This window comes from Paralichthys olivaceus, chromosome 14 (genome assembly GCF_024713975.1).
Source record: "Paralichthys olivaceus isolate ysfri-2021 chromosome 14, ASM2471397v2, whole genome shotgun sequence".
NCBI classification, from domain to species: Eukaryota; Metazoa; Chordata; class Actinopteri; order Pleuronectiformes; family Paralichthyidae; genus Paralichthys; species Paralichthys olivaceus.
The window spans coordinates 7,828,119-7,842,867 of record NC_091106.1 but is presented as its reverse complement, the minus strand read 5'-3'; the positions used below and the strand labels follow the sequence as shown (position 1 = coordinate 7,842,867).

The window sequence follows — 14,749 nt, the reverse complement described above, 5'->3', positions numbered from 1 at the left end:
TGTAGCATTATCTAAATTTCATTACACTTACACATTTATTACAATGAAATACCAGAGCACTGAGCTTCCAGTTTTTGTGTTTTTGCTATGTGTCTAAAGAGATTCTGAAAGAAAATACATCAGTAGGAACTTCATTCTGACCCTTTTACAGAATGAGTATTTCTGCTTCAGTTAAATTCTACACTAATGTCTTTCTACGCCGGCTGAAACAAACATGCCGTATATCACCTCCCCACTTTGTCAAGTTAAGCGCTCTACTCTCATGGCCCTGTATTTAGGCCATATGAGAGCGATTTGGGGCTGCAGGGGAAGATCTGGGGTGGTTTGATGTGCTCCAGAGAATGTTTAGATTGTTGTCACAGTGGCAAGGACACAACCATTAGGCTGTCGTCTGAGGTGATGCATGGGTCACTCAGACAAGATCAGCCTTGAACACGGTATGAACTTCTAAACAATCAAACATACTCATTCATTCAGCCAATACTTTTATTAGAACAGCATTTGCATTCATATTATTGTGAGCAAGCATGTACGCTTTAAGTACGTAAGGAAAATCTCCATCTCTTAGAAGCACAGATCACCTTGTGCTCTTTCCTTTTACTTACAACTTCTCAATGACGCCAAGGGGCCTCTGACAAAGCCTCCAGTGTTTCTGGGGGGACTGGTGCCAAGAAATAACAGGCTGCCTGCTTACACAGACTGACAGTTTCCCCTAACCTCACACACACACACACACACACACACACGTATAGAGTGTATTGCTCCAGATGTGGTGCCTGTCACCCTTCAAGAGCTACCCCCACCCCTAAAATAACCATTCATTTTGATTCTTGATTCGTCCCTCCTTTTAGTCTGCCAGCCAAGTCACTTACAGCTAAACCCACATCATCTCTCGCTCATACCATACCTCAATTATCCACAGCATAAAAACAGATTGGTGTATGTGTGAGCTGTTTTTAAAGAGTTGAATCATTTTTATTATTTTTTTAATTATATTTTATTAAAAACCTTATTTGGTCATTTTTACTATTTTCTATGGCCTCATCGGTTGACTAAGTAAAAATGAAATGCCAGTTTTAATGTTGTGGCTGTTATTGCGCTGTGCTGTGATATGAGTACCATTTAGACCAGAGGTGGGGAACCTTTGAACTATCAAGGGTCATTAAAAATTCGATACCATGCTTTCAGGACTATACTGCTTTATTGAACCCATATATTACACTGATCTCTCTCATTGCGATAGTTGGAACTGCTTCTCTTTGGCGTCAGATGGTAGTGATGGTGATGCTTTTGGCAGCTGGTTTTCTAGCTCGCAAGAGTCTGTTTTGAAAGGAACTGCTTATACCAGAAGCTTGTCCCAAACAGAGTCAGACTTTCAAAGTCCTCAGGTCATACATAAAGTTCATAGAACTTCAGAAGGAGCCTGTTTGCACTTAGCTTTGAGCTCATCATTCCTCTGCAGCTCAATTAATTAGTGTTTATAGATTGACAGACACTTATAGTTCCACATTAAACAATTCTTTGTTTACATTTTGTGACCTGAAAACTCTTGCCAAATGCCTGAAGGAGTTTTGCAAACTCATCAGCATATTCAGACGTCATAGCAGCCCTTTGTTCTTGCACAGTAGGAAAAAACAGTGTTACCTTTCTCCAGTTGTACTTGACACAGCATGCAGTGCTTGCAAAGAAAGCAGTTCCTCCCTCGTATGAAACCTGGCAGTGATCCCGTGCACAAAAATGGTTAGTTGGACAGTTCTTGTAATGTCTGTTGTTTCATCACCGGCCAGAGAGAAAACCGTCCCAGCACTACTTTGTTTCTGTCGAAAAGCTGTTCGTTGCAAACGTGAACTCCACTGAAGAGTGTCAGCTTTATCCAAGCACAGTTTCTTTAGCTCATCCATGTTTTGAGATTGGCCTTTTTCGTCATTGTGAGTGTTTCCCTGAGAACAAGGCACAATGGGCTGTCATTTACATTTAAAAATTGCTTGTTCATTTCTCTTGGAAAGTGCAACTTTCCGCATCTGCTTTTATTTTCGTGACAGCTATATATACTGTATGTTGCGTTCACGCTGACTGTGACTTGAGAGGCATACAGCTGGAAGGGACCACCCTGAAGGACGTGCTGGCCTGCCTGTGTTATTTTTCTTTTATTGCAGAAAAAAACCAAATAATTGGTGTCATAAATTATTTTTTGTATTTCTGAGTTGCTTTTTTGTATATATGATTTGCCTCGTGGGCCAGATCAAACTGTCTGGCAGGCTGAAAATGGCCAAGAGGCTGTATGTTGCCCTCTCCTGATTTAGATGGTATAATCATCCCTTCCAACCCAATTACCCACATGCATTAAAAAAATAAATGGACTCTAGTTTTCATCGTGGCAGACAGGTAATAACACCTGGGTGTCCAAGGGCCTGAGCTTGAGGGAAATTGTTTTATTTTTATTACCAGTTCTGCTTAAAAACGTACATGGTGCTAAGAGGGAATGTGGCACACGGTCAAAACTGATTTTCAGTTCTCTGGGGTCATAGAGTTGCGTGTGTGTGTGTGAGAGAGACTCTTTTCTATTTGATCAGCATTAGTTTGGTCAGAATATGGGCCCAGTGTACATACTGGGTAACAGAGCTAGCTCACTCAGTGTTGTGATAACTAGCAGGACCTGATCTATTTAACTGGGTCCAGATGAATGTTTGCAAAGGAGAAGGATCCAGTTACACAGACACATACACGCAAACACGACCCAATACCCAGGCTTAATATGACTTTTAACCCTAACCCCAAGCCTCCCGTCTTAACCCTCTGTGATGAAAGCATTCAAGGCACTTGATTGAAAAACCCAGCATGTGCATTCATCTGAGAAACTCAATGTGTGTCAAACACTTAACTGTTTTATTAACGGGGCCGACTTAAGCATGCGGGTGCTCACTGACACCCACATTCTTTCATGCCACATGGAGAGACAGGAGACAGACACATAGGAGAAAGCTTGGTAATACTTCACCGCCGCCTGGTGAAATGGATTTTGCTCATGCAGGGTCTTTTATTAAAAACTCTTCCCCTGGAGTGTTTCTGTGGTCAATCCCCTCTGCATGAGCCCCCCAACTCCACCCGGCTCCTGCTCTCGCTCCACATTTGGGAGCCATTAGCAGGCTGAACGTGAGGCTACTGTACACCCCCACACATAAAGCGTGAGGCCTGGCTGAGAAAAGCCCGGGCTATAATATACCGTCGCACAGGTGTGTGTGTATAAGACGGCGAAATTTGATCTGTGCAAGAAAGTGAAAACAGCATACCCATTCTCGTTCTGCTATGATTTTAATGTTTTGCATTCAACCTGTATTGCACACAAAAGGACCATTATTGTTGACCAGTGACCACCTTCTCTTACTGTATTTCTGTCTTTGCCTCTCCAGGCAGAGTACTCTCCTGATGGGCCTGAGGTTGGCTACGGCTCCTTCCATCAGCAATACTGGTTGGACGGACGCATTGTGGCTGTGGGGGTGATCGATATCTTGCCCACCTGTGTGTCCTCTGTGTACCTGTACTACCACCCAGACTCTGCCTCACTGTCGCTGGGCTCCTACTCTGCTCTCAGGTTGGTTTCTCGAACACAGACGAGCCACATCGTCCCTTTTTCTGTTGTTTCAAAAGCCTTCATGAACCCAGCAAGACCATAATTTTGTTGCTTTCTTTCCATCAGCCCCTTCCAGGTTTTTTTGTTGATGACCCAGATTGTGATGTATTGGGCAGTAAAGTCTTAGCACTATCTGAATCATTCACTGTAATGATACTCTGTCTTTGGAGTGCTTATTTGTCAGAAGCAACTTGTAGATTCTTTCAGGAGGGAAACTGCTGTGCTTCTCATTGTTGATCGCTCCCTTCTTTTCTAATTTTCTAATTTCTTTGTTCTTACTTTTCTTCCTCCTCCCTTCTCATTCCCTCACATTTGCCCTCCCCATAACCTACTCTCCCCCGGACTCTTGATCTTTTCAGCTCCTCCCAAACTTTATCTTTCCTTAGAACTGTATACTATAAGTGCCATAGTACTCGAGGTTGGGAAACATACCTTCTTCCCTTGCACTTGATTGTTTGAGGCAGTGGTCTGTTTGTGGTTCAGCTGACGACAGTTCTCTGTGCCAAGATGAAATAGGAGAACACACGTACATAGCAGGCTCACATATCTGGTGTTTCCTGTAAAAAAGAAACCCAATGATGTGAGAAAGGCTTTTAAAGATGTCTCTGCACAGATGTGCACAACTGAGTGATCTCCGTTTAAAACCTGGTGTGCACAGGTATTAGTGGTCATGCATGTTTGTCATGCACTAAGTCAGCCCAGCAGTTAAAACAGTTACGCTGTGCTCATGGAACACCCTGGCCATTGCAAGCACACAGTTCCCCATCACTTATTATTTTAAGAGTCTGACTCCAAGTGTAACTCGGCGTGTGGAGGAGGCCTCGGAGAAAGGAGGAGCGTGTTTTCAGACACAAGACTCCAGTTCTTTGATCAGGTCTTGACACTCCCTGGTCTGCTTGGCTTGGCCGAGGCTATCCAAATCATTATACAGAATGCATGTCTGTATCCAGTTTGGGGGATTTTCACAAAGATCTCAGTGGGACCTTTAATATTTAACATTTGTTTTCCAGTTGCCATTAGGGACACAAGGTAGAGTTTATATGTTACAGTTGGGTTTAAATATGTATGTTAGGCATTGTAGTAGTTCAAAAACAAGTATAGAGCTGTGTGTATATGTTATTCAGCAGAAGAAACAATAGAGGGCGATGTTGAGAAATGTCTTGCAGGAGTAAGGCTGCTTGGGGCCTGAGGAAAGTAGGAGGAGGAGAAGAAAAGAGGCACATAATGAGGTGCCTGAGGCTCTGTGTTGGAAACACAGCTGGTGTCCAAACTGGATCACTTTCTTACGGGGATCTCCTGATTATGTTATGCTGTCTGTTAAACTGATCTAAATTCTTAAATGTTAAGTATTTATTGATGTGACATCCAATCCAATATTTTTTATACACATGTATATTTTACATTCACACAGCATACAGTAAGCCTGTATTAAAATAAGTAAAACTAACTTGATTTTGGATAGTGGGAAACATCAGCTTTTTAATTAAGTGTAACCTGCATAACTTCTTTCCGTTAATGATTTATTATGATATTTTGTGTAGTTTCCCATGTTGTGTATAGTTCTTGAAGAAAGGAATGCAGTTTCAGCAATACTTTTGAAGTGTTGCACCTGCAAAATATAGCAGGTGCAACACGAGACCCAAACCGTCTTGTACACACGTTGCAGCATGCTTTCATATTGATGATCTGATTTTAACTTGTTCAAAACTTTTTATGGTTCAAGTTTTTAAAAGATCCTGGTGGAGATACTTTGCTAGAGCAAAAAGACAAGGATTGGAAATGATCAGCTTCTGCATTGCCATTACTTTTCCATCGAAACGTTCTGAATTTGGACCCAACTTAATCCTGCAGACTGACTTGGGACATCCCTAGTATTTTGTATGAGGTACACACATATGCTGTGGGATTTCCAGCAAATCTCCTTCAGTTAAATAAGACTCTGTGTGCTTCCCTTTGCTATAGCTCACTTTGTGTTTTATATCTAGCTAATCAACACTATTCCTGTAGTGTTTGGGAATGAAATGTTTCCACATGCATGCGAGGCTGCAGTAAGCACCTCGTGTTGTGCACCATTATGGGCCCTTTGTGCTTGGGTGTGTATGTGTATGCACATCAGTATGAGCGAAGCTGTGCGGGAGCAGAGGGCTTGATAATTGGCTTGTGCTGGAGTGTCAGATGGCTGAAGAGGGGATAATGGTGGACTCAAGCTGCTGCCATGGGGGTGGAGGTGGGGGTGTGAAGGCTTCAAGTGAAGGTGGGGGTGCAGGGCTTTTTGTGAATGGGCCCCTCGCCTCTCTTGACCCCCCTCCCCCAATTCAGGCCTGCCGGGCCCTTTTGTGGAGAGGGGATGGGAACCCAGGAACCTGGCAGCAAGCGGGTGACCTTCTAGCACCTCGCTCTAGCTGCCTCTCTTCTCTCTCCCTTTCTCTTGCTTGACCCTCCTCTTTTATATTCTCCTCCTGCTCTCTCTCCCTCTCTCTCCCCCTCCCTGGCTTGGCCTGCTTTGTCCCATGTCTTATTTTTCAGTGCATCCATTTTATTTTAAGGCCTCTTTTCTCTTTCTCTCCTAAGTATTGTAAGAAAGGGAATGCTCCCTGTTCCATTTGAGCGGGTGAAACACGGAGGGGTGGAAGGAAGAGTGAAACAAAAAGCGAGAAGAAAGAGGAGCTGGAATTTAGTTATGGAATAGTGAAGGAAATGGTGGAGGGAAAGGGAAAAAAAGGCTTTTACCAAAAGGATGCAATTAAGGAAGAAACTATTGATGAAAAATAAAGCCAGCAAGACATTTACTGTATTTGAAGAAGCTGAATAAATCTTCCAAGTTCTAAATCTTTATTTAATACGCTCTCTCCCTCTTTTTTCACCACCTTCTTTTCCGTCCAAGGACTCAATGCTGATAGAAAAGGCAGTTGTTTTTGTGTAATGAAATGAGACCAAGAAAAGCTGCCTTTTTGAGAGTGGGTGTTTACTTCCTCAGCTTGGGCACTGCTCTAGGTAGAGCTGCAAGTGCCTGTTTTTATTTCTTAATGCTCTCATTTATACGTACAAAATTAAATTATTCGTCAATATATTCTAAATGATCCTTCACTACATCTGGACGTGGATATATTTGTGCTGCTAAAACACTATAACAATTATTTTGCTTTAACTGCCAAAAACTTTAAATCATGTATTTTTAAAATTATGTCGTTTATTTTGTTGATAAAAAAATATGTAATTTCAGTGTAAACATGATTATGCATGATTTGATTGTAAACCACAGCTTACTGCAGTGCATCTCCACTGCAGTAAGCCATCATAACAAGAAATAAACACCAACCGACAAGTGTCTGTCTATTTGCTGTTTCTGAAAGATTGAAGCATGTGCGTTTATTTGCAGTCCTCCTCTGAAAAGGTATTTTTCTGTGTATTTCATCACAGGGAGATTGCTTTCACTCGGCAGCTGCAGAAACAGTCCCCCAAGCTGTCCTTCTACTACCTGGGCTTCTACATACACTCCTGTCCTAAGATGCGTTATAAGGTATGAATTGTCTGCAACACAGTTCTCATGTTTTTAACTGTGTATAAACAGCATCTCCATATATGATCTCACAAATCAAATTAAATTGAAAAAAACTGTATACCCACATTTTTTATATGTCTGACTTAAACCTTTACCTGTTTTGTCTTGGACATTAGAAAACCTGCTGGCATCACTACCAATTTTATTGTCCTCTTGTCTTTAAATTCTTATTTCTTTAAACCCTTAATGACAACTGGTTCATATGGGTGTATACTTTTTAAATATATTTTTCCATGCTTTGTTTATAATATTTCACTGAAACGTCCCTCGCTCCCCAAAAATGTCACAATGATCTATGACTAACATTTTGATGTGCAAGCCCATTTTGCAAAAGACAAATAATTCGGCCCAGTCTGTTTCTTGTTTTAATGTTTCACACTGAGCTTCACTTCCACAGCATCTCTCTGTACATGAGAGATGATCAGTTCTGGACTGTCAGTGTAACAGGACAGGCAGTAAAACAGTGAAGTGTTTCATGGGCACACCAGGATGATGCGGCTGTGCATTCACACAATCAGACAACAGTCAAAAAGGGAATAAGAGTTATCAAATATAAACAAATAAAAACATGTAGAATAATTGATATGTTAGTGTTACAGGGAACACAGGGAAGTACAGTGAAGTTCAACTGTTCCATTGGCAACTCAGGATGTTGCCAGGCTGTGTCAATTTCAAGATATGTGTTGATCACTGTCAGAGATAGTTTCCTCTCTATTAAGATAGAATGGAATAGAATAGTATTCTTTTCATTCCAGAGTGCAACAAAATTAAGTAGCAGAAAGTAGTCAAAGATAGTAAGACTAATACATATAATTATATATTGATTAATATCAATATATATTAAAATAAAGTGCACAGGTTTACCTCATGAAAACTGTAAGTTATCTTATTGGTGTGAAGGATTGCTTATTTACTTTAAGAACATACAGTAAAAGTTGTGTGGTGCTGTTAAATGTAAACATACATATTCAATAAACATACATTTAAGATATACAAGGGGAAATATTAAGTACATTTGATGGAGGAAATCCCAGAATAGACAGAGAGAGTGAGAGGGGAAAAAGGGATGGAGGGGAGGTACAAGCAAGGAAGAGAGGACAGGGCTGCTGAAGACATTAAAGGTTGAGAGGGAGGTCAGGCCTGTAACAGCAGCTCAGCAGCAAGAAATGTGCAGCTCATATACACAGATATGTATATTTTTTACACACATGTACTCGATGCCCTCTAGAAGCAACGACTCACAAACATTCACACCAAACAGCACTTAAAGATCCATAGCTTTAGCTGGACAGTAGAAGAAAGCAGTTCCAATAGTTTGGCCAAGATTGACCAAGCTTAACCATTCATCCCTTTCTCTCTTTCATTTACTAATTCATCTATTTCTCTGTCTTTTCATTCTGATGTTCCCAGAGCTTTTATTTTGTGCCCATGGGAGAGTGATGTCTTGTTGGGGATTATGGCAAAGTGCCACATCTTTGTTTCCATTTACATCTTGTTTTAGCGTTTGCATAGTGCTCTGCCCATTTTCTCAGTTCAGGAGCCTGTGTATGGAATGTGTGTGTGTGTTTGCTCTGCTTATACGCCTGTGCGTTGAATCTTGATCACAGTGTTTGTCTGAGAACGCTGTTACCACAGCACCTAACCCCCCCTCCCTGCGCTGGCAGTTACTCCTCAACCCCCCATATCTGTTTTTGTGTTTGCCACTGCAGTGTCTTGTTCACAACCTCCCCACTTCTTCCCATTTTTCCCTTTTTGGAGGAACACAGTACAAGGGTGAGAAGGTTGCCCAGTTCCCACCTTTGGGCTCTCAAACTCCCACAGAAACACACCCACGCTCAAACACACTCTCACCGCATGCACAGTCTCTCACTCCATTGTCTGATTTGCATATTAGGCAGAGTAGTTCATTAATGCACAGACATACTGTGGAACTGTTGAAGTCTCTAAAATGGGGGAGCCCCTAAACTCCACTGTTATTCTGCAGGGGGTTTACTGGATCGCGATCTCAGTCCTGCTGCTTGCCTCTTTAAGGACCAAAACACCAACACTTGAACCCTGCTGGACACCACTCAAGCTCCTTCAACACTACCCTCTCTCTCCATTTTATCCATATACCCCCCCCACTTATTTCCACTTGCCACTTCTATGGGAACTCTCTGTACCCATCACTTTCTAAGACCATATCCACTCTGTGAACATATTTAAAAACAAAAAGGTCCCTTCTCTTTGGACCCTCTGTGCATTCTAGGTGGTGTTTCTCTCACCTAAAACATGAGTTTTTTGGATAAATATAAAAATACTAAATATCAAGAATGGCACTCAGACTGTATACCTATGCCAAGCCCCAACAGTCCCCTTAAATTCAATCAAGCAGCATCAAGTTTCACACACTCATTGATAGCAGTCCCTTGAATATGCCTGATTGTTATCATTAACATCCATGAAATATTCCCTGGGAACACTGAACAGTTTGAAAAAACGCTGTGATAAAGAAAGTATGGTTGAAAAAAATCATGATTGTAAGATTTTATCATGCTTTGTTTAAACATTTGAATCTGCACAGAAAAGTTTTAGAGAAAAGTCTGAAAACACAAGTGTGTGTGTGGTTCATTTGAGATGTGTGATTCAAATCTCAAGTCATCAATCTTCATTAATGTTGACATGCCCTGAATTTTAGTTAAAGCTTAGTGGACCTTATTTAACACAACTAAAATACCATACTGATACTAAAAACTATCTAAAACCAGTTTCCTCGCTGGGGAATTTCACACAATTGTTCATACAGTGCTCTAATTCCTCGAGGAGTAATTGAGCTGCATTGTTTGTGTAACTGATACCAGTGGCATTGTGAAAGGCATTTTATGGGAATTCATGGTGGTGAGTTTTTAAAACTAGTAGTAAGGTAACACTTAAAGCCTCCACCTGAGCTGTTCTTTTGTGTTCAGGATTGGACTGTGTAAAGCTCCAGTGTGAGAGTGGACTCTCTGTGTATTCTTGTGTTGGGAAGAAAGTCCTTTCTGCCAGGTCACATCTCTGCATGCCCAGGGGAACTGCGCCATGTGCAATGGGTTGAAAACATCTTAGCAGTGCCAAAGCCTGGACATGGTCCTGTAGAGCAGCCTTAAAGGGTCCTATAAGACTTGGAGTCCAGCCAGGAACAGAGGACTGCCTGGCCAGTGTCAGACCCTCTCCTTTGTTCTCATAGCTGGGATGGAGCGTCCCACAGAGCCTTGTTGGTTTGGCTAGTGGATTCAGAGTTAGACGTGACATCCTGCCCCTGGCTACTGTCCCTGGTCCTTTGGCCCTCCTTTGCCCTCTGATGTTAAGCTGTAGAGAGCAGAGGGTGAAGCAGTTGGAGGCTAAATGAGACCAAAGGTTTTGGCCCTCCTGCCACTCTTCACATTGCCTCTCATGTGGCGCTAAAAGTCATTTGAATTAACCGTCCTCATGCCTTGACTCTGAGACTGTGTGTGTTAGCAAGCCAAGATCTCTGGCTCCTTCATATTTGCATGAAATGCTATGCACCAGATTTGTAGCTTATTGGGTTAGATTGTGGTCGAACGCAGAAAATGCCTGGGGACTGGAGTGCTCATACATATCTTGAGGCTGTCTTAATTAAAAAACCTGCATACTCATGTTCTGGCCACCATCAAAACATGTAGTAGGTCTATATCTGGATGCAATCACAGTTTATATTCTTTAGTAATAGATTAATAGTACCTGAGGTTGACTTCCCCTCTTGACATGATCTATATACATTATAATTCTAAAACATAAACAACTGCCTTGACCTGGATCTCAACTTATTTTTCTCAAAGTTTCTTTGTCCTCCAGTAACTCCACCATCCAGTTTCAGCAGCTTGTAAGAGATACTCAGAGTTTCATTAGATTTTGTTTTAGAAAGTTCCACTTTTTTATTCTGGACAGAACAAAGAGTAATAGATCCATGTGGCGTTATAGTGATTTTCCATTTCTTCGCAGAGATGTGTGCATGCCTGAGCTCTTGTCTGTGTCAGTTACTTTGACATAAGTACTGAATAAGCAGACTTTGATGATAACAAATGAGGCGGTCACCCACTCTGCTTTACCAGTCTGCAGTACCTGGTCTAAACACATGAAACACTTGCACGTACACACACACTTAGAGAGAATACACACATACACACACGCACAGAGACAGACAGACAGCATACCAGGTTTTACCCACTTTGGTGAGGGAGTGAGAGAGTCACATGAAGAGGCTCTTACTCTTGTTATTATTGTTCACAGTGAAAGAATGTCTCGCTCTGAGCCCAGGAAACCATTAAATTTTCCACCAAGAGAAAGAATGAAGGAGTGAGCGAAAAGAGCGAAAAGAGGAGGAAGAGGGCAGATGGAGAGAGAAAAAGAAGAGAAGTGACAAAATGTGTGCCAAATGAGAAAAGGAGGCAAGATGAAAAGGATTATTCGTTTCCCGGTGGTACTTCACTGACTTTTAAAAGGCCTTTCGCAGCAGCTGCACCTCCGTTCCCTTTCAACCCAACTCCTCCTTGCCGACAAACAACAAATAGTGACACAGAGCCGGTAGGTTCTCTGGCAACAGCCACCAGTTTTCCACATGGCCGAAGCTTTTGAATTCAGTGGACCTGAAATTAATGTACCCAGGTGTCTGCAGCCACTGTGTGGGAACAGTGTGTCAGGATACTGAAGAATTTGATATTAATTTCAGTCAGTTGCTGGTATGCTAATGTTTACTTTAATCAGTGAGTGCCTGTGGGCTGTTCTGTCACTTGCTGCATGAGCTAAATTATTATGACATCAATTAGACATGACAAAGTGCCTCCCAGCTCGGGCATGTACATCGGACCTCATTTTCTCAGGTCACACACAGCAGACAGACACTTTTTTTCAAAGTTAAACTTTGATTGAAGTTGTTTCTCAAAGTCTTCATTCTCTTTCTCGCTGATTTCATTTGAAATCAATTCTGAACATCTGCCACAGCAACACTCCTCTTTATCATTACCATCAATAACCAGCAGCATATGTTAAAATAATAAAACCTTTGCCTCAAACTTTCTGTCACCTCTCCAGGTACGCAGAGGCAGGCTATGACATGCTTAAAGGCTCTCAGCCACAACTATCAGGACTCTGTATGCATGTTATTCACATGAAGGGGCCCATTCAGACAGTATGTTACGTGTACGAGTGTGACCTCACATTCTACGTGTCACTTGTTGTACATCTGGGCAGATTAAGAATGACAGTGAGTGAGTTTGAGGCATTTAGAGGTGTGTGTTTCTCATACTAGTGCACAACCTTTTTCATGAGGAAATTTCTATCCCATGTTTATGATTGACTACTGTTGTGCTCTAGGCATAAACATGATAAGCCTTTTGATTTTGATGAATTGTTGAAAAGGTTTACAGTGTACATCCGTGTTTGCGTGGAGCAGTGGGTTAACGCTCCACAGGTCCTACATGTCCAGGCACAGTGCAGCCACCCCTTCTGTTTCTTTCCATGCTTCTTTCAACAACTGCTCAGGAAACCCGCCACCATGCTGGCTGGGATGAAAGATTGATAGAGACAGTAGGGTTTAGTCTTAAAAAAACTTTCAACTGATTTCATTCTGAGATAAACTTGGAAACACATTTTGTTCATTTAGTCTAACATTATTACAGCGCTAGCGAGCACGAGTGACCCCGGTCCTGCTCCAATGTTCATATCTGCATGCTGTGATGCACTGTGGCTCAAATAGAGGTGGTATAAAGTTACAGAGGTGAGTGCAGTGTTCCTTGTTGAAACTAATGGCTTTTCTCATGTGTTTACCATCATACTTTGCTTCTTTAGCCCTCTTGTTGGTTTTTCTTTCTCATTTTCCTTAGATGAAGCAATATTCATTAGATTTTTCTGCCAATTGTAATATCAACCAACAATGTGCCGATCAAAATAATCAAATCAAAGCCATGCAGGTCCATTTTCACCCTGTGAAATTTATAAGCTAATGCATTTCATTGCCTTCCAGTTCTCTCCCCTCCCCCTGTTTTAAATTGGAGGCTTTCTGACAGAAACATCATTGTTTGATTTAGCTTGACAGGAGACCACCAACAGTGCACCTCTCAGCAGAAACATTTGTTTAAAGTTTTTGATAATTTTTCTTCCCTTTTATGCCTCATCATCTCTTTTTGTTTTCCCTATGTCCTGCCACGGTTGTGTTTTTAACAAATCATTTGCAGACCACGGCACGGTCTGGGGGCAGCCCTGGCAAGGCACCCCTTAGTAGGAGTGCTGACAGGGTGAGGAGCTGACGGGGCATAGTTCAAGAGGTCAGGTCAGATTGTTCAGTCTCACTGCTGGTGGAAGGACGGAGCTAGGTGAAGGCGGGTGGCAGAGAGGGTAAGAGCAGGGGGAGGTGTGAAGGTCACAAGGGCGAAAATGCAAGTTTGGAGATGTTGTCATGCTGAGCTGATCCAGAGCCCTCTAGCTGCCAGGCTGAGGTGTTTGCCTTGCCATTACCACTGCCACTATTTATTTTCAAATCTGCTGCAGCTGCACCACTTTGTCTGAACTGCCTGGCTTCTTTTTGACAAGGGAATGCATTCAGATCTTTGATAAGCACTGTTGGACAGACTGAGCTGGTCTCGTAAATGCACTGAGACATTTATTCAGAGTGTGGGTGGACGGCCGCTAACTTCTAACACTCAGAAGTTAGAGGTGGAGTTTTAAGACCAAGATTAGGGTCTGCAGTTCTCACTACGAGTCAGTAAGCTGTGGTCTGTGTCAGACATGCGTAACAGCTCGCCTGCCTGTAAAGCCAGAGGAGATAAAGAGATAAAAGTACCCAGTCTGTGAGCTGATGCCCATAAAAGTGCTGCCATTGGTTCTCAGGGCTTCGTCGAAATGCGATCCTGTAAAAATATTTTCTCCTCATTAACCTGTCATCCGTGGAGCCGTGACGCATAGCCAGGACGAGGGAGTGCTGGTACTGAGTGGGATGGGTGGAAGGGGGGATTGTATAGGGGCCCAAGGGGGAGACTTACCAGCCTGGAAGCTTTATTTGAAGGGCGCTCTGTGGTAATGTGTTGAGCAGGGTGAAAAGGCCTTGGCGGGCCCCGAGTGTTTAAACAGCAGCAGTTAGCATAAATCTCCCCAAACGCAGACACCAGACATGTTCAGGACGCTTGCACATATACCTCACACACATATGCATATTTACATATTGTCACAGACTGTGGTGAAAGTGCATCTGTGTGGGCCAGTATTCTGAGATACAGCTTGTTTGGACATGTCTTTCATTGGTGCTGTCCCTCTGTCCAGGCTGCTCGGTTTTTAGTGCTATTTGTCAAGCTGCATTTGTTTGTGTGAACCTCGCTGTTTACATGTGTCCGTCAGCAGCCAGCGCCCCCCAGCCTCGGCCCCTTGTCTGGACAGAATGTGTGTGTTTCAACAGTCTTCAGACTATAGAGGGGGTGTGTTGTGAGAGCTTTACGTTGAAGAGAGAGTACGGATGTAGGGATCAAGGCCTGTGTTTATTGGTTTTTGGTTGAGATCGGCTGAATGTGACCCTGGGTCAGAGTGCT

General features: G+C 42.5%; 1 protein-coding gene across 9 annotated transcripts in view; it reads left to right on the top strand.

Annotated features, from left to right (window-relative positions):
- The window catches only part of LOC109636081 (arginyl-tRNA--protein transferase 1), a 50,606-nt gene that overhangs the window by 23,262 nt on the left and 12,595 nt on the right, over nucleotides 1-14,749 (top strand). For all 9 annotated transcript variants that reach the window (XM_069539024.1, XM_020097630.2, XM_069539023.1 and 6 more), the window contains 2 exons: nucleotides 3,411-3,592; nucleotides 7,052-7,151. In XM_069539024.1, the coding sequence (XP_069395125.1) occupies nucleotides 3,411-3,592; nucleotides 7,052-7,151 (282 nt within the window). The remainder of the gene's footprint in view (nucleotides 1-3,410; nucleotides 3,593-7,051; nucleotides 7,152-14,749) is intronic.